Genomic DNA, 21,794 nt, shown 5'->3' on the forward strand with positions numbered 1-21,794 from the left:
TAACCAGCTGAGCCACCCAAGTGCCCCCAAAATACTTTTGATAATGTTGCTACAGTTCTTTTGTTGGCATTGCTTAGAATTTGCCCAGTATGTCTGTCTCTTTATTTTCCCCACATCAGTTGTTTAGTTTTAACTGTTTTTTTTTTTAATATGTTTGTTTTTAATTGTCTTGGTAATTATGGGCTGGCCAGCTGATGAGGTAGCCATGTGCTCATATTAAGTAAAAGGTGTTAAAATTACACTATTATCCAGTAATCTAGCCTGAACCATCACAAATTTCATTCTGAAGTTGTCTCCAGAAAATCCTCTCTCTGGGCTTCAGGGCATCTAGTCTTGTCAAAACAAAGGACCAGTTTGTTTTTTTTATCTTAGAAAATTGGGCATTTTCAAGTTAAACAGTTTAAACAGATGCCATTGTTTATGTTTGTTTGTTTGTTTTAACGTGATTTCTGACTTGCGACCACTGGGGGTTTTTCTTCATTTTCTTATTCAAAGCTTCAAAGAAACATTTTCAAGCAAAATTTTCACATTTTGTAACTTTGTAAAAATGAGAGGGTTTACTAGAATTGGAGGAATTGAAAGAAGGTTGGATTAAATTAGAGCTGTGACTGGATGGGGGTGGGGCTGACTGAATTAGAATTTTGATGGTGCCTATAGAGCCTGAGAGTCACAGGATTTTTCATTTAGTGATTCTTTCCTGAAAAGAAATCTTTCTGGGTCTTGGTGTATCTTCATTTCAAATCTATTTCCAGACTAGCAGAATGTTAAAATTACTTTTCTCTCCTTTAAAATATAAAAGAGATTAAGGCAATAGCTTTTTATACCAAAATGTGATTTCTTTCCCTGTGAACTCACTCACTCAATCACTCATTCATTCATCCATCCATCCATTCATTCATTAATTCATTTGTAAAAAAATTGTGGGCATCTCTTGGTGCCAGGCACTGTTCTAGGTGCTTGGCTTACATCATTGGGATGAACAAAGATTCTGCCCTTGTAGAATTTATATACTGCATGGAATAAGTAGAGAAAGAAATAATAAACATAACTAAATTATATAGGATCATGTAAGAGGACATATGCTATGTAAAAAAGAAAAGGACAGCAGGATAAGGGAGATAAGGAGAACAGAATGCTGGGGGACCAACGGGGAGGAGGGTTGCAACTTTCAATAGGACTGTCATGTTTGGGTGACCTCATTTAAACCTACACCTGAATAAGGCAAGTGAGAGTGTTCTTGGCCAAGGAAACAGCTACTGCAAGGGCCCTAAGGCAGGAGATATGATCACATAACACCAGGAAGGGATGTAGCCTAGAGAGACATGAGCAAGAGAGGAAATCAATTATGTAGGGGAGAGTCTTGTAGGTCACTGTGAGCACCTTTTATTTTTACTGTGAGAGAAATCAGGAGCCAATGCCTATTGTCTAGCTGGATCCCCTTTTCTCCCAATCCCATCCAATTGTCTCGTTAATTTGTCAAAATTATTGCCAATCTGATACTATAATGTGGTAATTATTAGTTTACTTTCATCTTCCTAATAGGGAGGTTGTGTGTCTTTTATGTTTATTGTTTCTTTGGAATTGCTATCTCTGAATGGCCTGTTTATATTCTTTGCCCATTTTTTTAATTGGGTTGTATTTTGTTATGTATAGTAGTAGTAACCTTTTATGTTATAGGTATTACAAAATTCACCTGTTAATCTAGCATTTATCTTTGACTTTGTTTTAAGCACCTTCTTTAATAAAATAAAATTTTTATATAGATAAAGTTTTACATTTACTCTTTGCACAGCTCTTAGGTGTTCTGCCTTGCTCAAAAGGTCTTTGCAAACCCTAGGTTGTGCAAATAGTCTCTTAAGGTTTCTTCTTAGATATTTATGGTTTCTTTTTTCCTTTTGGCTATTCAATTCAATAGGACATAGTATTTGTGTACATTCTGAAGCTAGAACTCCACATTACATCCTGCCACAAGAGTCGGTTTTACAGTCATAGTTATTATGTAAAATGTCCCTTACACATTGAATTAAAATACTGCCTTTGTCATATTAAAATGAAGGAGCACTGTTAAAGGTTAAGATCTACTACATATATCCAAAACCTGATAAGAATGATCTACAAGGAACGGATTGATTCATAGATTATGAGAGATAAGAAATACAGCAGGATGTCAGTTACAAAGAAGGTTGGAGGGATTAGGATCAGGACCACAAAGGAGGGGGCTTAGGTCATCTCATGTCTACTAACCCATAGAGAGCTGAGGGTAATGGGCAGTCATGGGCAGTTTGGTAGATCTGCTGGAGGGCACATGAGAAATCCTTGTTTAAGAGCTTTTGTTTTCTCAAGAAGTCAGAAGATCATCCATTCCTGGGAAAGAGGATGAGAAGGGAAAAGAGGGTGGAAAGGGTGTGTAGATTTGAAGAAAGAGGGGACTGTGGGAAATCATATCATTGCAGAGTGGAAAAATAAGCAATTAGAAGAGCATAAGAGGTTTGGCAGGCAGAATTCGAGGCACAACTGGATTTCTGTGGCAATGGGCTTAAAATGAGAACTCCTGGGAGGTTATATATGACTTTTGCCAGCAAAGGTAACTGATAAGGTATATTTTAAGTTTTTAGTAAACTTGCTTTTAGGGTTTTTTTTTTCTAATACTTTCAAACCACTTAAGTCAAAAGCTTTTGGTTTCATTTATCAGTACTTTAAAATCACTTAAGCAAACACTTTTTTAGTGTTTTCTAATTACTACTTTCAGACCATTTAAGTCAAAGCTTTTAACTTCAGGGACTGATGATATTGTATGTGGGTGTTAATGGAATTACAGGGGTGGTTATCTAATCATGGTGATCCAAAGATTAATTAGCCCATGGTGGTGGGCTAAGAGCAAAATGAATCAGGGTGACTGACTCAGGGCTGATAAGGGCAGCTGGGATATAGAAACCAGGGGTATTATCTATAATTGTGTCACCACCCTGTCATTGTTACTTCTTTCCTCCACTTCATAGTGCATCAATCATTCATTCATTCAACAAATACTTACTCAGCACCTATTATGTGCCAGGCACTGTTCTACATGCAGAGGATACACCAGTGAACAAGAGAGACAAGGTTCCTGCTTTCCTGGAACTTATGTTCTAATATAGGAAGATAGACAATAATAATAAAAATAATATTAATAATAATAATAGCTAACATTAATTTAGCAAGTACTGTTTGCTGAGACTTTTTTAAGCACTTTACAAGTATTACTTCATTTAATCCTTATCATAACAATAGGAGGTCAAGACTAGAATTATCCCCATTTTATATAATGGAAACTGAGGGCACAAAAAGGGAAAATAACTTTCCCTTTAGGGCAAGACTAAACAGCTAGTCAAAGGCAGGCCTGGAATTTAGCACCAAGATAGGCTATAGATCCCTTATCTCTTAACGACTCTGCTATACTGCCTCTCAGACAAAAAACAAGGCGAAAAAACAATGGCAGAATAAATTTGGCAGCATTTGGTACTACAAAAAAAATAAAGTAGGGCGGTGTGACGGTATTTGCATGTTCGGGGCTTGGGGGTGACAAAGAAGATGTCAGGGAAAAGCCTCACTGACACAGTAACATCTGAGCAGAGACTTGAAGGATGTTAACAGTCGTCTTGGGGCACAGGCAACAGAGAAAACCTAGTACAAAGGAACCTTATCCTCGTTTGTGAAACAGAAACGCCCTGTTGGCTGTGGCTAAAGTTTAGTATGTAAGAAGTGTCTGATTATAAGTGAAGTCAAGGAGCTAGGCAGGAACCAGACTCCACAAGGTCTCAGGTCACAATAAGGAATTTGACTTTTACTCTAAGTGCAGTGGATTTTTCTGCAGGAGAGTAACACTACCTGCTTTGTAATTTTCAAAGGTCACTCTCACCGCTATATGCAAAATTAACTGTACGTTGGACAAAAGTGGAAGCAAGAAGACGCATTAGGGAGCAATTACAAATGCCGGTGAAAAACAGTGTCTTAGACTTAGGGTAGTGGCAGTGGACTGAAATGTGGGGTATCATTTTGGAAGTAAAATTGGCAAGTCTTGCAAATAAACTAAATGTGAAGGGTTTAGAAAAAGGAATTCAATTAGGATCCTCAAGATTTGGGTTTAATAACTCATACATGGTAGCGTCCTTTACGGAGATGTGCAAAACTAGGGGAGAGACACCTCCATTAAGAACTAAGATCTTCATCTTGAACTTTATAAGGGGCTTTTTTTTTTTTTTACTTTTTTTCATTTACAAGTTTCAAAGAAAGAGTTCCGAAAATAAAGCTTTTTAATGTTCAATTTAATGAGCTCTTTACATTTGAAACCAAGTTGGAGGAGCTGAATTTTCATTTGTTTAATAAATATTGAGTATCTACTGTGGCCAAAAACTATGTGAGGAGATACCAATATGGGCTAAGCAAACGAGAGCCCTGCTCCCAGAGTGCTTCTTTGGGAAAGGGAGGAAAGACGACTGGTGAGGTCCCCCCCCACCCCCCCGCCTCGTTCGTTGTCTCATTAAAAGTTCACCTAACGCTTGAGTAGCCATCTTATAACTGCATCTCGTGCTTCTGGCATTTGGGCCCACCGTTCTAAACGCTCGTAATCGGGTTCATAAATGAATCTCGAATAGTGACATCTCCCCTCCCACTAGAACTTAGACTTTTCTAAAAAATAGAAATTTTAACAAACAATACGAATACAACCTTTGCTTTTGAAGACTAATATTTTTGCAGGAATGGTACCTTTATAAAGATCGTGGTTGCCCCCGTACATATTTGTTCTTTCTTCATGTCCAATTAAATGAAAACACTAGTTTTTCCGTAGCCCAACTCTCTAGGCTTGTTGGGTCTAGCTCAGGAGAGAGGAAGCTGGAGCCGTTGGATTTAAACAGTTTGGTGTAATCCTTCTCTACGCTCTCTCTCGCTAGCCGGGGACGTGGTGTCGGCTACCCGGGGCTTTCCGTCCACGCAGCACCGGAATGAAGGAGTCTGGGAGGGGGTCGGGGAAGGGAAAGACGGAAGAGACATTAAGTAATTGGTTCTCGAAGGTATAAAATGATGTTTAGGGTCTACCCTAAAGCACTGATTTCAAACGCCCGCCCCCTGGGCCGTTTCGGCCCCGCCCCTTTCTGTCGTCACGCCGACTTCCACCTTGCCTGCTGCGGATTGGTCTCCGCCTCCGCCTCTAAACTGCGACTAAAGAGCTTAGGGTTTGCTTCCGGGTCTTGGGCCCTGGCTTTGGGCGCAGAGGCTCCTGGGAGGTACGAGTCGTAATGGTGTCTGTATGATTTCCGGAGGCTGCAGCATTAGACCCCGGCCGACGTGAGCGGCAGGAGGGTAGCAGGTCGTCTCTGTTGTCCGAGAGGGGCGGGAAAGGGTGGTTGCGGCCGGAGTCGGCAGTAGAGAACCGGGCGCGGGCGGAGGAGGCCGCGGAGCAGCGGGCGGTGGTAGAGCCCGGCGAATCCCAGGCCGGCCGCGGAGCGCGCAGCGTGAAGGCAGCTTTGCAGACGGCATTAAATAGGGTCCACGCCCCTCCAACCCCCCAACCCCCTGCGAGTCGGGCCTTGGGTGAAGAGTCAGCGAGTTTCTGGTAACAGCCTGAAGGCGAGCCCCCGGGAGGTGGGAGCGACGATGATCCGGGGGTGTGTGGGAGGCGGCGGCGCCCCCAGCGGCAGACAACCCAGTTTCTCCCTTTGCATACACCCCTTTTCCCTTTTTGAAAATCTGGAACAGTATACCGGTTCCCCCAGCGTCCCCACACTCATGCTTTTCGGACCCTTAACGGGGCTTTAGGAGCCACATCTGCCAGGCACCACTCTTGGCAGCTCAAAACCAAAAGTAACGCAAGGAATGGGTCCCGGAGTTTTGCTTATCAGAATCCTTTGGGGGGGGGGAGTGTCCTGTCTTGAGCTTTGTAACCTACAAAAGATCTGACTTATAACGGTGGCTGTAGGAGAAAATTGGATCAACAAAAGGTTGTCAGAGAATTTTGCCCACGTAACCGTCATTAAATTTTAGCACACGTTTCTCCAGAACACTCACTAACTTTGTCAGTGATTTTAAAGTAATTTTTGTTCTTGTCGTCACTAGCCTATTTTCTGTCGTACGAGGTTTAGTTAGGGTGTCTGGTGGAGTAATGTTGAGTTGAGAATTTTTAAAACTTAATCGTGGCAGTGCTAAATTTTATAAGACTTTGACATTTCAATTCTCATATAATAATACTTTGAGGGATATCTAGCCCATTTCACAGAAACTTAAGCCCGGTGACTTGCCCAAGGTCACAGAGACAGGAGAACAGGAACACAAACTCAGATCTTCATGAGAGATTTTTTTTGCACTAAGAGCTGCCTAAGAAGCCGTATTCCTTATACACCCTGAGCTTCATAATTTGTTTTCTTCAAAACTTTTGTTTGAGATTCTTTAGGTAAATTTTGGAGAATGAGTTTTGGAAATTATTTCACAAGGGTGGATATTTATGAATACTTTACGCAATGAGAGTTTATCATATTGAAATTAACTGGATACTATTTTTCTTTAAAGCATAAAAGATGACAACAGCAGCTAGGCCAACTTTTGAACCTGCGAGAGGGGGGAGAGGAAAAGGAGAAGGTGATTTGAGCCAGCTCTCAAAGCAGTATTCAAGTAGAGACCTACCTTCTCATACAAAGATAAAATATAGGTAACGAAGACTTTTCATTTTCTTGTTCAGAAAACAAGACTAAAAATGTTAAATGGCATGGTCATGAGACTGTAGCATGTTTGAGGATTGATCGCTTAAGTCATCTATTTTCATAGGCGTAGAATGCAATGGAGTATTTGACATTAACATTATGCTCTGATTATAATGCACTACTGTATATTACTGATGCAGAAATTGCTGTTAACTGGGAATTTCCATATGTAGGTGGCACAGTAATAGTTACCTCAGAGGGCCTGTGCACGGTCTACACTAATCATTATGAGATTAAAAGTGTCACGGTAATGAGCCCTGAGATGACATGGCTAACAAAAAGTAAAGACATTTTAATTCATCTGCAGCCTTATGGGAAAATATGTGTGACTCACTTTGTGCTTTTTGAAGTATTGGAAACATCACAAGGATGTAGCTTGTATCCATGTTGCCTAAGTAACATTTTTGCCCTCATTTGTTTCTCCTTTAGACAAACCACTCAGGATGCCCCTGAAGAGGTTCGCAACCGTGACTTCAGGAGAGAGCTAGAGGAGAGAGAGCGAGCTGCCGCCAGAGAAAAAAATAGAGATCGTCCAACACGAGGTACTAACACTACCCCCAGACATTTGTCTCCTGAAATTAGGTCAATAACGGTTTTTCTTTCATGTTCTAATTGGAACTGATCAGTATTTTGTTTGCCTTTAAAATATTGGTGTGAACAGTTTAAAATATTGTTTGCTTTAAGACATCAGTAACACTTTCTTAAGCGATTAGATTAGCGCTGATGAGGTTGGGTTCTAATTCCATCTGTGCTTCTGTGGTAGAAGGAACAGGATGACCTGGGGATATCTAGTAGCTGTTGTTTCAGTTCACATAAAGGTGTTTTGGTTTTTTTTTTAATCTTTTTTTTTAATGTTTATTTATTTTTTGAGAGAGAGACAGAGCTCGAGAGGGGAAGGGCCAGGGAGAGAGGGAGACACAGAATCCGAAGCAGGCTCCAGGCTACGAGCTGTCAGCACAGAGCCCGATGCAGGGCTCGAACTCAGAAATTGCGAGATCGTGACCTGAGCGGAAGTCGGACGCTTAACCAACTGAGCCACCCAGGCGCCCCTCACATAAAGGTTTTTACTGTTGAGAATAGCCACACTCCTTGAGCCCCAATAAGCTTCTGTCTATGAGGGTCTCTGAGTTTTGACGCTAGTTTTTGGCAGGCATTTACAGGCATCAGTTACAGTAGCTTTTTTATATTTTCAGTATATGTAAACTATTTCCTCAATTTCCCAAGAGAGGCTATATAGTTCTCCTATTCAAATCAATACTTTCATTAATTCATTCAACAAATACTTAACCAAGGGCACATTCCAGGCACTGTGGTTCCTGTAAGCTCTTTGTGCCCACATGTCCCTAAAATGTTACAAGAAATGCAGTGTTTATTTTAGTAAGCTAAATGATGTTTGTTTTCCCCCAGAACATACAACCTCCTCATCAGTGTCAAAGAAACCTCGGTTAGACCAGATTCCTGCTGCCAACCTTGATGCAGATGATCCTCTAACAGATGTATGTTTTATTTCCTCCATTGATCTCCACGTGATCATTTTTTTATTGTGTTTTCTGAAATGCTTTTTTTGTTCTTTGACTTTGAGAAGTGACCTGTATTTATTTACTTCCTGTTATTCACATGTAGCCCTGACATCAGTGTTAAGCTTTATGGTTGATTTTTAAGTGTATTTATTTATTTTGAGAGAGTGAGAGCGTGAGCAGGGGAGAGGCAGAAAGAGAGAGGGAGGATCCCAAGCAGGCTCCGCGCAGAGCTGGACACGGGGCTTGGTCTCACGAACCGTGAGATCATGACCTGAGCCAAAATCAGGAGTTGGACACTTAACTGATTAATCCACCCAGGCGCCCCATGGTTGATTCTTAAACAAAAAGTATTAATCACAAGAGTAATCAAACTTCAAGGGCAAGTTTGATCTCCAGAGAACCACATAAGGAAGTGATCTATTAAAGAATAAGCTTCCCTAAAAAAGAATTCTCTGTACTAAATCCTGGAGGTTGACCATGTTTTCTGTACCCCCAGAGGGCATTCCTCATCCTAGGGTGTCTGTCAGCACCCCCAAGAGTTGAACCCAGGGGCCTTTCCACATTAGATACCAAAGGTGCCCTCTCTAGATGTGCACTTCAACTTAATGGCTTCCTCTGCTTAGGAAGGGAAGCGATCTAAGTGGAAGGTTTTTAGAATTAGTGCTTCAGTTAACATTAAAATTCAGTGGGGCCCTATAGTCTGTAATTAACTTGCAATTTTCTGCATACAGTGGGAAAACATGAGTGGCCTTTCGTGGGGAGCATCAAACTAAATGTATATGTCAACAATTAATTCCAGACCTGACAGACTGAATTCAGTAGTGAACTCAGTAATTAAATAAAGGGAACCCAATTTTAAATGGGATTTAATAACTATTTGTTTGAAATTATTCTGAGAATGTAGCGCCCCTTTTTGTACTTTTGATTATCCTTACTTCCTAGCTTAAAAGTTGTTTTGAGCTAGTAAAATTATTTGACTCTCAGGGTGATACACTGTGTACATATGTACTGCGTGTATCAGTGTAGTATTTCTTCTCTGATTTTAGAACTTTTCATGTGTAAATTTGACCCTGTAAATTTGGAAGATATTTTGTTACCCTATTTGAAGTTATAATCTCAAACATATGAGGGACATTTTAGTAAGTATTCTGTAAGCTTGTTTGTGGGGTTTTATTTTATTTTTTGGTTGCTTGTTGATTTTAATTATATTTAAGTACATTTATCTTCCCCAACGGGAAACTGACCACTGCCCCAGAGATTTGATAAATGTGATTTTTATGGAAAAATAAATGAATAATGTGCATTTTCTTTCCAATCTCCTGGGCCGTTGTCATTCTTTTTCAGGAGGAAGATGAAGATGAAGATTTTGAAGAGGAGAGTGATGATGATGATACTGCAGCTCTTCTTGCAGAGCTAGAAAAAATTAAAAAAGAAAGAGCTGAAGAGCAGGCCAGGAAGGTAAAATGGAAGTACTAAATATTTACATCTTTCTCCATCTTCTATGCTAAACTAGAAATATTTTTTGATGTAAGTAATATCATCTTGTATTAGAAATCATCCATGCCATGTCTAGGTATTACAGCGCTTGTAGGTCTGTAAGTCCTATTATTTTTGTGCCATCCTAACTTCCTTGGTTGTGTTAAAAATTCTTTCCAAATAGCTCAGACATGCCTAATAATACTACCAGTTTGCTCTTTGTTCACATACTTGTTCATATGTTCAGCAGACATTGAGTCATTGTCCGGTAAGTGTCAGAGGAATCAAAGTTGAATACGATATATAATCATGGCCTACCGAGAACCCATGGATATAATGAGGCTATCTTTGTCTCCTCTTTGCAGCCTTCTTTCCAGGCCTATGTTGATATAGTCTGTCAATAGGTTTTATATAACTTAGGGCAGTTTACCTAACTTCTGGGTCCCCATATTCTCTCCATTTATACAGTGAAAGAAAAGAATGTCTGTCTCAGTGAGAGTCACAAGGATTACGTAGGATCCATAGTACATACTTTTTGTTTTAATTTTTTTTTTACATTTATTTTTGAGAGAGAGAGAGAGAGAGCACAAGTGGGGGAGGGGCAGAGAGAGAGGGAGACACAGAATCCGAAGCAGGCTCCAGGCTCCGAGCTGTCAGCACAGAGCCCGATGTGGGGCTCGAACCTACGAACCATGAGATCATGACCTGAGCTGAAGTCCGTTGCTTAACCGACTGAGCCACCCAGGCGCCCCCATAGTACATACTTGTAAACTTTGGGTGAATTGGCCGTAGTAGTAAAAATAAGAAACAGGTGAGCTCGAACAGGTCACAGCTTTAGTGGTTCACAAGCCAGCACTAAAGGAGTTTGGACTCGGGTTTTGAAGGCCATGAGGAGCTAGTTGATTTCAGCAGGAGATTGATAAGGTTGGATATGCATTTTATTTTTTTGTTTATTTTATTATGAAATATTTCAGTAATACCGGGAAACACGAATAATAAAATTATTGGATACGCAGTTTGGAAAGATTACGTTGGCAGAGGTATGGAGGTTGTATTGAGAGAACTGATTGCGGAGGCTGTTCCAGTAATCCTCACATGCAATTATGATAATTTTGCATAATAGGAATTGGAATTGAGAGACGCAAGTAGATGCTGATAGAGCTGTCGAGGAAGAAAAATTGACCAGATAAAGTGGCTGATTAGATGTGGCAGCCACGATGACCCCCCAGTTTCTGGGGAGATGTTGCTGCCAGTCACTAATACAGGGGATGGCAGAAGGATGAGCGTGTTTAGACGGAGAGAAAAGAGATGACGAACTCTGGAACAGGTTGAATTTGATTCATTACGAGACATTCAGATGAAGATATCTGCCTCCACTTTCAAACAAAACAACTCAGCTTTTTTTAATGAGCCTCTCTGTCTGCAAGCTTGAACCAAGCTTGAACCAAGAATTTGTTCTGTTTAAAGGGGGGAAAAAGACTGACATGGGTTCATGTGAGGAGTCTAGGGAAGTAGAACATTGCTGAATTTCAAATTGGAAGAAGAATATTTTTTTTTTAATTTTTTTTTTTAACATTTATTTATTTTTGAGACAGAGAGAGAGCATGAACAGGGGAGGGTCAGAGAAAGAGGGAGACACAGAATCTGAAACAGGCTCCAGGCTCTGAGCGGTCAGCACAGAGCCCGATGCAGGGCTCGAACCCACGGACCGTGAGATCATGACCTGAGCCGAAGTCGGATGCTTAACCGACTGAGCCACCCAGGCGCCCCGGAAGAAGAATATTTTAAGGATAGTTCTCATCAAAGTTTGGCATAATTCCCATAATAGCCTATAATTGTATCTAATTTTTAAAAATCAAAGAATTATAAGAACTTTCCTGATATCACTTGCACACCACTAGAGGGCAGTTGTTCTATTCCAGAATCTTTCAGCTTGCCTAACAGCTCTAGATACGTAAAGAGACATAGAATTCAAATGCATTTGGTTGACCGTTAGGAAAGATAAATGTATTTCATTTCATTTATTTTTTTAACGTTTGTTTATTTTTGAGAGAGAGACAGAAACAGAATGCGAGCTGGGGTGGGGGGGCAGAGAGGGAGGGAGACCCAGAATCCGTAGCAGGCTCCAGGCTCCGAGCTGTCAGCACAGAGCCCCACACAGGGCTCGAACTCACGAGCTGTGAGATCATGACCTGAGCTGAAGTCGGACGCTTAACCAACTGAGCCACCCAGGCACACCAAGAATAAACATTTTAGACAAAGATCTTGGAATTTTGTGGGGCTCATCTACTGTCTTTGTACAAAAATGTATTGATGTTTCTTGGGATTGAATGACAGTTATTTCTTTTTTTTCCTGTTTGCCTGTCTGGTTTTCTAGTGGCTGGTTTTTGAGGTGTCCCAAAATAACATTTTCAAACCAGTCACCCTATGTCAGGGGTTAGGAAGCTTTCTGTAAAGGGCCCGATGGTAAATATTTCAGGACATTTCAGGCTTGCAGACCATGCAGTCTCTAGTGCTCTCTGTAGCACAGAAGCCACTGCAAACAATACCAAAATGAATGAGGTTGACTATCCATGTTCCAGTAACATTTTATTTATAAAAACGGAGCAGTTTGGATTTGATATGCAGGCTGTTACCCATTATTAGCCTATGTTTGGGAGCCATAATGTGCCTGGTACTTGAGTATGGAAAGGGTGGGCACCTTTGTTCCAGTGCTGTGTTTGGCAATCAGCCAGGACTGTGAAAGAAAAAATAATGCAGATATAAAATGTCCAGAACTTTATCATATCACATACATTATTATTATAAGTTGGATACATTGTGTATTTGAGCTCTTTTTTTTATAGCATCTCAGAGAAATATCTTTTCACTTTCAGCATCAATATAATTTGTTAAAAATACATAGTTTTTAGAAAGCTGTCTGCTCTTAATCTATGATGGATGCTCTTAATTTTGTTTGCTTAAGGTCTGAAAGTGACCTAAAGTAATTTCCCTGTTTATTTCCCTGAAAGTTGCATCTTGTCACTTCCCAGTTATTTGGCCTCTTAAAAATGAAATCTGTTGTTCACACTTGGATATTAAAATGAAATAATCATTAGCCTGTATGAAAAATTAGGTTATTTTTTAAAGTGATAAAAAACACTATTAGGTTCATTTTAAATTGAAAGTCTCTTTTTCCTTGATCAATTTTTGTCATCCCTAAAATCCAATAAAGTAGGATTTATCTTTGGTTTAAAATAGCCTGAACAGATAGATCAGCAGTTACTATGGCTAAGAATTCTAGGCATTTTATATTTTTAAGAATGAAACAGGGTGATTTGGGTTTAAAGAGGTTAATGCTAAATTAAAAGTGAAGAAGGACGAGCTTGTAGCTGATGAAGAATGAGAGGTGTAAAAATGGAGAATTAGTAACAATAAATGATAAGAACAAAATGGAAAAACCTGTGGTGAATTAGTAGAAATGCATGTTAACTGAATATAAGAATTTACATGATAGTTTGTTTTATTTTAGGAGCTACTTCTTGGTTAATAATAACTTGTCACTAATCCTGGAGCTGCAAGTTTACATTGTTAATAGTTCAAAATAAAATTATTTTTTAATTGTGGTTATATATAGCCCATCTTTAAAAATAAAGGTAATAGTTTTGCTAAATGTATCTTTTTGATGTTTAATATATTCTGAAATTATTAGAATATATTTATTGATGTATTATCTTAGAATGAGCGATGAATTTTGTATGTACTTCAAGAAAGAAAATAGGTTTAAATATGCATTCTAGAATTTCAGAGTCGGACTAATGAATGTATGATGACAAGCATGAAATATTTATAGTAAAAAAGCCAAACTGTTTGGATTAAGTGAGACTTTTCTGGTATATCTTATATCTTTTTAAAAAAAAAAAAAAAAAGGCTACCTTGATTCTTACTCCAGCTCCCTCATAAAAATCCTAACAGTCTTTTAAAATAGGAGTTATGCAAGAAGATCGATCCCAGAATTAATGTAAATAAATGAGCCCTCCTCTGTCATTGACAGGAACAAGAACAAAAAGCTGAAGAAGAAAGAATACGTATGGAAAACATATTGAGTGGAAACCCTCTCCTTAATCTCACTGGCCCATCCCAGCCTCAGGCCAACTTCAAAGTTAAAAGAAGGTACTTTACACTAATGAGTTGGATATATATTGCAGATTGGGAGTTTTATACCAAGCTCTATTACGTGAAGGCTCTAAAAACCCCTTTTTCACTGGTCATCTTCTCCGTCAGATATTAGAATGATAGAAGAAGGAATGAACATTTACTTACTTTCAGTAGATATTTCTGATAACTAGCTGTGTACCAAATACTGTTGTTTTTTAATTTTTTTAGTGTTTATTTTTGAGAGAGAGACAGAGTGCAAGCTGGGGAGGGGCAGAGAGAAAGGGAGACACAGAATTCGAAGCAGGCTCCAGGCTCTGAGGTGTCAGCACCGAGCCCGCTGCAGGACTTGAACTCACGAGCCGTGAGATCACGACCTGAGCTGAAGTCGGCTGCTTAACCGACTGAGCCACCCAGGCGCCCCCAGATACTGTTCCAAGCGCTAGGGATGGAGCAGTGCATTGAGCCGTTGGTCCTACAGAGGTTACATTTTACATCTGTGTGGGAAGAGTCCCAAGCTCACCCTTCACATTCAGAGGCTCACCAGAAGGACACAGAGGACTCTGCATATAGTTGTCCTCATACTAACAGAGCCACAGCCAGGTCATAAGGGGGAAAGCTACAGGAGGAATCCATGTGCACACTTCCTCATGCTCTGTCCCTCTTCTGAGGGTCACCCAGAATATTCTTTACTCTAGCAGTGACAGGTGGACATGGGCCAGCACATGAGCCTTACTGGTTATACCCCAGTAGTTTCTTCTTTTGTTGCCATATACTATAGTGGATGATTACTAAGTGGTAACTGATCAAAGAGCATAAAATCTGGTAATCCGAACTATAGTAAATTGACCAGTTATTATCATCTAGAACCATCTACAGTAACAGGGTAATACCAGGGCTGCCTCTTTGTTTCAGACCTGAAAACATTAAATATTTATGCAATTAAGCCGGTGTATTTCTGCTTTTTAACTCAGAGTTCCTCATACAGGAGAAGTCATAAGAATATATGTTCTAAATAGGAATTGCCTTTCCTGCTGTAATAAAGCAAAATTACAACCTATTAAGAATTACTTTATTCTTTTGGGTGTAATTGCTGTATCAGATGATGTATGTGTTGAGCATATTTCTGGGTAATGACTAAGCTTTGCAACTCACTTTTTTCATGTCTCCTGATACAGACACGTAAGTGTTCTGTTTGCTTTTTTCCTTTAGGTGGGATGATGATGTTGTTTTCAAGAACTGTGCAAAAGGTGTAGATGATCAGAAGAAAGACAAAAGATTTGTAAATGATACACTGCGATCTGAATTTCACAAAAAGTTCATGGAGAAATATATTAAATAGTACAGTTTTATGTGCTTAATTAAAGACTGTAAAATGTAAACGATCATTCTGACTTTGTTCTGTTTTCTCTTTCCCCATCTACATTATGCATAGGCTTCCCTAATTTTAAGTTCCAAAATATACTCTCCTTTATGGATCCATTATTTGATAAGGACTTGGGAATTGGTTTAACCTAGTTTCCATTCTTGGAATATTTCCAGTCATATGTTTTCCTTTTAATATGGGAAAGGGAGCCTTCTTATAATAAATATTTTGAAAAATCTATATAACCAAATCTGTGTCCCCAACTTTTTTGTTGAAATGTATGCAGCTTTTAAAACATTGCATATTTTGTTTTGTGAATTGTATTTCTTTGTGCATTAATTTTTTCTCCTCATTTCTTTGACATTGATTTAAGATCAGTTAATGTGTAATGTCTTCTCTGCTTTTTTAAAAGCATGATGGAAGATGAAAAGAATTCTGTTTTGGCCCACATGTTGGTATAGAAGAGTGTCCTCAACCTCTAAGCTCCCTGAGTGTGTGTCTGAGGGTGCATGGGGTATCTTTCGCTTCTGCAAGCACTCCTTTCTTTTTCTCTTGGCCCAAAACAGCTCCTTAAGCATGCCCAGTAAGCATGTGGCACTCACCTGTGTTTTCCTGGATACTCAACGGCCATGTCTCTTTTGAATGAGATAGAGTTTGCACACTGATCGACTTTAGGATGCAGAGCGTAGGAAAGTTCTAAACAGCAAACAGTACATGAAATAAAACCTTTGGAAATAGGATTTTGTTTGTTTGTTTGTTACCTTTGAGGATATGCACGTGGGAAGTGGGAACCTCTCTACACAGCTGGGAAGTTAAGTTTCCCTAAGCCTGGGCTCTGATTTAAGGGTGTCACTTTGGTGGAAAAATTGGGATCAGAAATAGAGCCATTTACAGAGACTCCGTCCTAAGATTCCTCAGTTGTAACTGATAGCTTGATAAGGTTAAAGATAAAACTTAGAAAGCAAAAATAACATGCTTTTATCACTGACTGTTTATTCCAACCCTTTGAGAGCACATTCACTACTCCAGCATTTCCCCAGTGGAAGCTTGGACACGGGTTGTATGTAGCCTGAGCCAGGAGTAAAGCTGGAAATGGGGCCCAGGTTTCCACATTCATGCTCTGCATTTTTTTCCAGTTGATCTATTTACACAAAATTTTGAATACTTCAATTAGTGTTTTTTTTTAAACACTTTATTAATATTTAAAGCCCTATTTTTAAAATACCTCCAGCTTTACAATTTACAAAGTGCCTTTACATTCATTTTCAAGTTTCTAAATAACACCACTGTCACATACGAAGGAAGTCCCGGGGGCTTCCAAATGAAGATGAAACTTAGGCCAAATGACTGCATCAAAGGTAATACAGGTATGAATGCCTTCAAACTACATGAACATGTGCTTTTAGATGTGATGTGAAAGACCTTAGATTCCCAAAACTAGTCTTGGGACTCTGGGCAAAGTGAAGGAAAAGAGGTGGGGGGCACTGAATCATAAAAAGCTTTAATTTTTTAGCATCTGAAAGGCGGATCGCGCACTGGGGCTAATGTAGGTGCACCCTTACCACAGCCTGTGCTGACTTCAGATTCCCTGTTTGGTTCAGGAAGAATCCGAGTAAAGGTCATTTCGATGTTTTCATTCCCCTTTTGAGTATAGTTTTCCAGCGTAAAACAGGTTGTGTAACCTGAGTCGGATGCAAGAAACCTAATGTTTTGGTGTCAGCTCTCAGATTTACAGAGCAGGGAACGGTCTTCTTAGTTGTGATGCCTTGCAATCTTGGAAAACATTGAGGGACCTTTTATCCCTCTGAGGGCCCATGCTGAGTGCGGACCAGGGCTTTGAAGCCAGATGGACCTAGACGTGAAGCCCAGGTCTGTCACTTCAGGCTTTGACATGGTATTCACGAAGGTTGCTTGTACTGCGTTCATTTAATAGACACCGCTCCCTGTGAAAGGTAGGCATTATTTTCCCTGTTTTATAGACAAGGAAATTGAAGTTTATAAGAGAAGTGTAAAACCAAAGTCCTAAACCTTTAAGGGGGTAGGGGTGAGATGCCAACCTAGAACGGTCTTTATTCTTAAATCCCATCCTCTTAATTACTAGGCTCGACTGCCTCGTCATGTTGATTAGTCCCGACTTTCCTCACCTACGAAACAATAGCAGTGAGACAGTCATAAGGGAGTTTGGGGGGAACTGAGTAATGCTCTGAGGTGTAGGTATCTGGCAGGTACATAGTAGGGATGTCTTACATGTTCTCTATGCTGGCATACAGCAGGGGTCGCTAAAACTTAGAAAGTCTATTGTTCTATTCATGGTCTCTCTTTGAATTAAGAGACTCCCTAACTCATCAGAGCTTGGGTTGGGCAAGAGATACGGTAATTGCTTTTGCTTGGTTGCTAGGATCAGAAACCTAGTGACAGACACTCCAGTGGAATAGAGGCTTATCTTAAGAAGACTTAAGGACACCTGGGTAGCCCAGTCGGTCAAGCGTCTGACATTGGCTCAGGTCATGATCTCACCATTCGTGAGTTCAAGCCCCGCGTCAGGCTCTGTGCTGATGGCTCAGAGCCTGGATCCTGCTTCGGATTCTGTGTCTCCTTCTCTCCCTCTGCCCCTTCCCTGCTCTCTCTCTCTCTCTCTCTGTCTCTCAAAAATAGGTAAACATTAAAAAAAAAAAAAAAGAATACTGAAAAGGCACCTCCTCTGCTCAGCTCTGACTCTACCTCTGTCAATTCATGTGCCCCACTTCCTTAGCAAGACTAAATTTCTGCACCAAAATACTAGAGGCCGTTCATTCATGCTCCTGGCTTCGCAGGAGCAGGCCCTCCTGGGTCTGTGTCCCCTGGAGACTGGAAGCACCAGCACCAGGGAGCGGGAGTGGGGTGGGGTGTGCCCTGTCTCTGAGACGGCTACTTAGGAGGACTCCTTAGACGATACCACTCTGAGGAGAAGAGGGTGGAGCAAGAGAGAGGAGGTCAGCCGGCCTTTCTGATGACCCACGTGTTAACCCAACCCCTCTTCACGGGGCAAAGTCTGTGGAACATGGAAGACAGGACCGGCCTTGGGCTCCCCCTTCGATGAATGTTGGGTGCCATTTTGTTTGTGGTATTGTGGGGAGGTGGCTCTCACACCTTCTCTAAATCACACTCCCGTAGAGGCCCCGCTACATCTTAGCCATAGGGATCTTTCTATATCAAAACTTTTAGGTGTTTTTCTTCATTTGAGAATGTCGGGCTCTCGCCTGGCCTAGCTGTCAAAGGCACATGAGGAGGGGGAGGAAGGGGAGGGAGAAATCTGTCATGTTCACTCTCCCAAGAGGGGCATCTGCCCTGTTCTCTCTCCAGGGTGATCTTTTCATCTAACCATACTTTTGAGCCCCCTCTCTTTTGAGAAAGAGGCAAAGAAATAGCTCTTAAAGGCCCCAGACTACTTGGAAGCAGCCCTCCCGGAGCTCAGCCATCTCTGTATGTGCCAGAGTCCGGGGAAGAAGGTAAGAGGAGCAGGTGCTTCAATAACCTTTTGACTTCAGAAGAAGGGTTCTAATGCATCCTGGGATTTCCTCAACACACACCTGTCCTTGAAAGTCTAACTCCTTGGGGCGCCCGAGTGGCTCAGTCCGTTAAGCGTCCAACTCTTGATCTCGATTTAGGTTTGTGGGTTCGAGTTCTGCATCGGGCCCCCTGCCGATGGTGCTGAGATACTGTCTCCCTCTCTCTCTGCCCCTCCCCTGCTCGCTGTCTATGTCTCTCCCTCAACATAAATAAATAAACTTAAAAAAAAAAAAACGAAACAACAACACAAAAAGAAACTCTAAGTCCTGGTCCCAGAGGCCTATTTCCAGAAGGTGAGTTAAGTAAGTGCTGGGACTTAGTCACTCTCAGAGAGCGTGTACTTCCAGGAGACCACTAGGGCACAAAAGGCTGGGGCTGAGGAGAAGAACTGAGACAAGGCCCGAGGCAATGCTTGGGCAGTGGCCCCACAGAGTCACAGGCCCAGCCCCACCAGGCACCCCTCTCCCGTCCCCCAAAGAGTCACTGGCTACCAGGTCACTTCCCTACTTACCCCCTTCAACAAACCATCACCATTTAAGAAATAAAATGGAAAACAATCCCATTCATGAGAGCTACACAAAATCTAAGGCATATAGTCACACACGTAAGCAACGGGCAGCACTTCTTTGAAGAAAACTCTAACACTCTACTGTGGGGCGTTAGAAAAGGTTAATACGTGGGGAGAAATAACCTATATCTGGATGGGAAGGCTCAATGGTGGGAAGATACCAGCCCTCCACCCAAAAGAAACGATAAAATTCCAGGAGGTTGGGATGTTTACGTTTATCTCATTATCATTTACTCATTTTTAATTGAAACACTGTGGACATGCAAGTTGGGATTTTATCTTTAACGAATGTCTTGACCAAATTGTTGAACACTTGTCTATGAACATAAATTTGTACAAACGGAACATAGTGAAAAGTTCAGAAACAAATGCAAGTACGTGAAAAAATTTTACATGTAAGAAAAATTTTTAAAGGCAAAGAAGCAGGAAAAAAGAAAATCTATGGGGAAAGCGTAAACGATTCCGTAAATGGTGTCAGGAAAGTTTCCCAACAATGTGGTAGAAAATACATTGCTACTGTTGAGCACAAGGGCAGTGTAAGACTCATCGATTTGGCCAGTCAAGAAAGGAGAGGCCATCTGGGGCACCTGGGTGGTTCAGTCGGTTGAGTGTCCGACTCTTGGTTTCGGCTCAGGTCCTGATCTTGTGGTTCTGAGATCGAGTCCTGATCTTGTGGTTCCGAAGTCAGACGCTCAACTGACTGAGCCACACAGGCGCCCCAAGGCTGCAGCTAATTTGCACAGCTTTCTGCTGTACCCCAAGGGAGGTAGAAAGCCGCAAACCACATCAGTACCAGAAGGCCATGGGAAGCTGTCCCTGACAGAATCCTTAGGAGACAGCGATTTGCTCCTGGCAAATCTCCCATTTTCCCCAGTCCAGAAAGATCCCAAGGCGTCCTGCCAGGATTCGCATCAGCTGCGCTCAGCTCCTGCGCAGGGGGCCGGTGCAGGTGCCTGTGAGGTCTGGCTGCCCGCACAGAGCTGTTCCCTCAGAAGTCCTCTGGGGGACATTTCCTCTCCTTGAAGATTTAAAGGAAAAGAACAAATAAATATACTAGAGAAACATATAGGTAAATGCGTGTTTAATCCTGAGCTGGGGTGGCCTTTCGGAGCATGATAGCAAAAGCAGAAAATAACAAAAGAAAAAGAAAACAGATACATTGATTCTATGAGAAGATATTGTAGATCAATGAGTTTAAAATACCAATATTGTGATTCAATTCCTTGGCTGACACAGCTTTTTTATTTTCTTAGAGTTTCTGATTACCTTTCTCTTTTTCGTTAATGTCTTTATTTATCTTTATTTTGAAAAGTTATTTCACTATATGAGATTAGCAGGCAAGTTCTCTCTATACCCTTCTAGGTGAATAGTCTTAGCCTTTAATGCTCTCCCACATGGAATCTCCCATTTTCAGGGTCCCGTGTCTTTCTCCTCGATTTGTTTGTCTCTCAGAATACACCCTGCAGTAACTTCCTAGGGAAGGATGAATGAGAGGTAGCACGTCTGGGTCCTTGTATGTCTACATCTAGCTTTAGTCTATCCGCCCCCACCCGCTGACTCACCCCCACCTGCCCCCTCAACCGCCACCCCACACACACCATTGAGAGTTTTCCTGAGTGTGGGTTTAAAATAAATGTCTCTTAAAATTTAAAAGGTTTGCTTCATTTTTTTCTAAATTCCAGGATTGCTGGGGTGCCTGGGTGGCTCGGTCAGGTTAGTGCTGGACTCCCGATTTCAGCTCAAGTCGTGATCTCACAAACCGTGAGATCGAGCCCCACGTGGGGCTCTGTGCTGATGGTAGGGAGCCCGCTTGGGATTCTCTCTTCCTGTCTCTGCCTCTCTCTCTCTCAAAATGAATAAATAAACATTTAAAACAATGTTCAATAAATGTCACTATTGCTTCTGAAAACTTTGATATCAATCTCCTTTATATTCCTTTATATATGTCCTAATATTTTGTTTTTAATGTCTGCGATCTTTTTGGCATGTTCTCTCTCTTTCTCCGTCTCTCTCTCTGGCTGGTTTACAAGTTCATAATGATAGACCGGCTGTGAGTCTATTACCATTGTATTTTGTTTGATTCTCAGTGCGTCCTTTGATGGTGATTCCCAGCCTTGAATTCTGGTAAAAAATTTCTCCCCTCTCTTTCCTCTAGTCTCTGTTCAGAACACCAGTTGATTGGTAAATTACCCTTCCATCTTTTTTTTTCTTCATATTTCTCTTTTTTTTCTACTTTCTAGAGAATTTTTTGCCCCCTTTCATTTCAATTATTTTGCTGAATTTTTGTGTAATTTTGGCAATCATATTTAACATTTTCCAATCTCTTTTATTCTCCTAACCTCTCTCCTGCTCCCAGTAGTTTTCAACCTTGGCTGCACATTAGAATTACCTGGAACCTCTTAAAAACATCGATGCCCAGGCCATATCCCAACCAATTAAATCAGAAT

At 41.0% G+C, this 21,794-nt stretch overlaps 1 protein-coding gene across 5 annotated transcripts; it reads left to right on the forward strand.

The window, feature by feature from the left end:
• The first annotated feature begins 5,219 nt into the window (after positions 1 to 5,219).
• On the forward strand, positions 5,220 to 15,970 carry CWC15 (CWC15 spliceosome associated protein homolog). Of its 5 annotated transcripts, none has more exons than XM_047071447.1 (7): positions 5,220 to 5,264; positions 6,544 to 6,682; positions 7,164 to 7,276; positions 8,142 to 8,230; positions 9,599 to 9,712; positions 13,764 to 13,882; positions 15,077 to 15,970. In XM_047071447.1, the coding sequence occupies exons 2-7, from the start codon at positions 6,552 to 6,554 to the stop codon at positions 15,204 to 15,206; spliced, it is 696 nt and encodes a 231-aa protein (XP_046927403.1). In that variant the 5' UTR covers positions 5,220 to 5,264; positions 6,544 to 6,551; the 3' UTR covers positions 15,207 to 15,970. The 5 variants fall into 5 exon arrangements, with proteins under 5 accessions (XP_046927403.1, XP_046927402.1, XP_046927399.1 ...); XM_047071446.1 differs by having other exon boundaries at positions 5,262 to 5,325; XM_047071443.1 differs by lacking the exon at positions 5,220 to 5,264 and adding an exon at positions 5,266 to 5,347.
• The last annotated feature ends 5,824 nt before the right edge of the window (positions 15,971 to 21,794 follow it).

The sequence above is a fragment of the Lynx rufus genome, unplaced genomic scaffold (genome assembly GCF_022079265.1).
Source record: "Lynx rufus isolate CCGP_SWC_20201006 ecotype Redwood Valley unplaced genomic scaffold, mLynRuf1.p SCAF_9, whole genome shotgun sequence".
NCBI lineage: Eukaryota > Metazoa > Chordata > Mammalia > Carnivora > Felidae > Lynx > Lynx rufus.

Bases quoted from the DNA above. Each gene is read 5' to 3' on its own strand.
- CWC15 (XM_047071447.1), top strand. From the start codon at position 6,552: ATGACAACAGCAGCTAGGCCAACTTTTGAACCTGCGAGAGGGGGGAGA. The intron at 7,277-8,141 runs GTACTAACACTA...GTTTTCCCCCAG, and splicing joins TAGAGATCGTCCAACACGAG to AACATACAACCTCCTCATCA. The intron at 9,713-13,763 runs GTAAAATGGAAG...TGTCATTGACAG, and splicing joins CTGAAGAGCAGGCCAGGAAG to GAACAAGAACAAAAAGCTGA.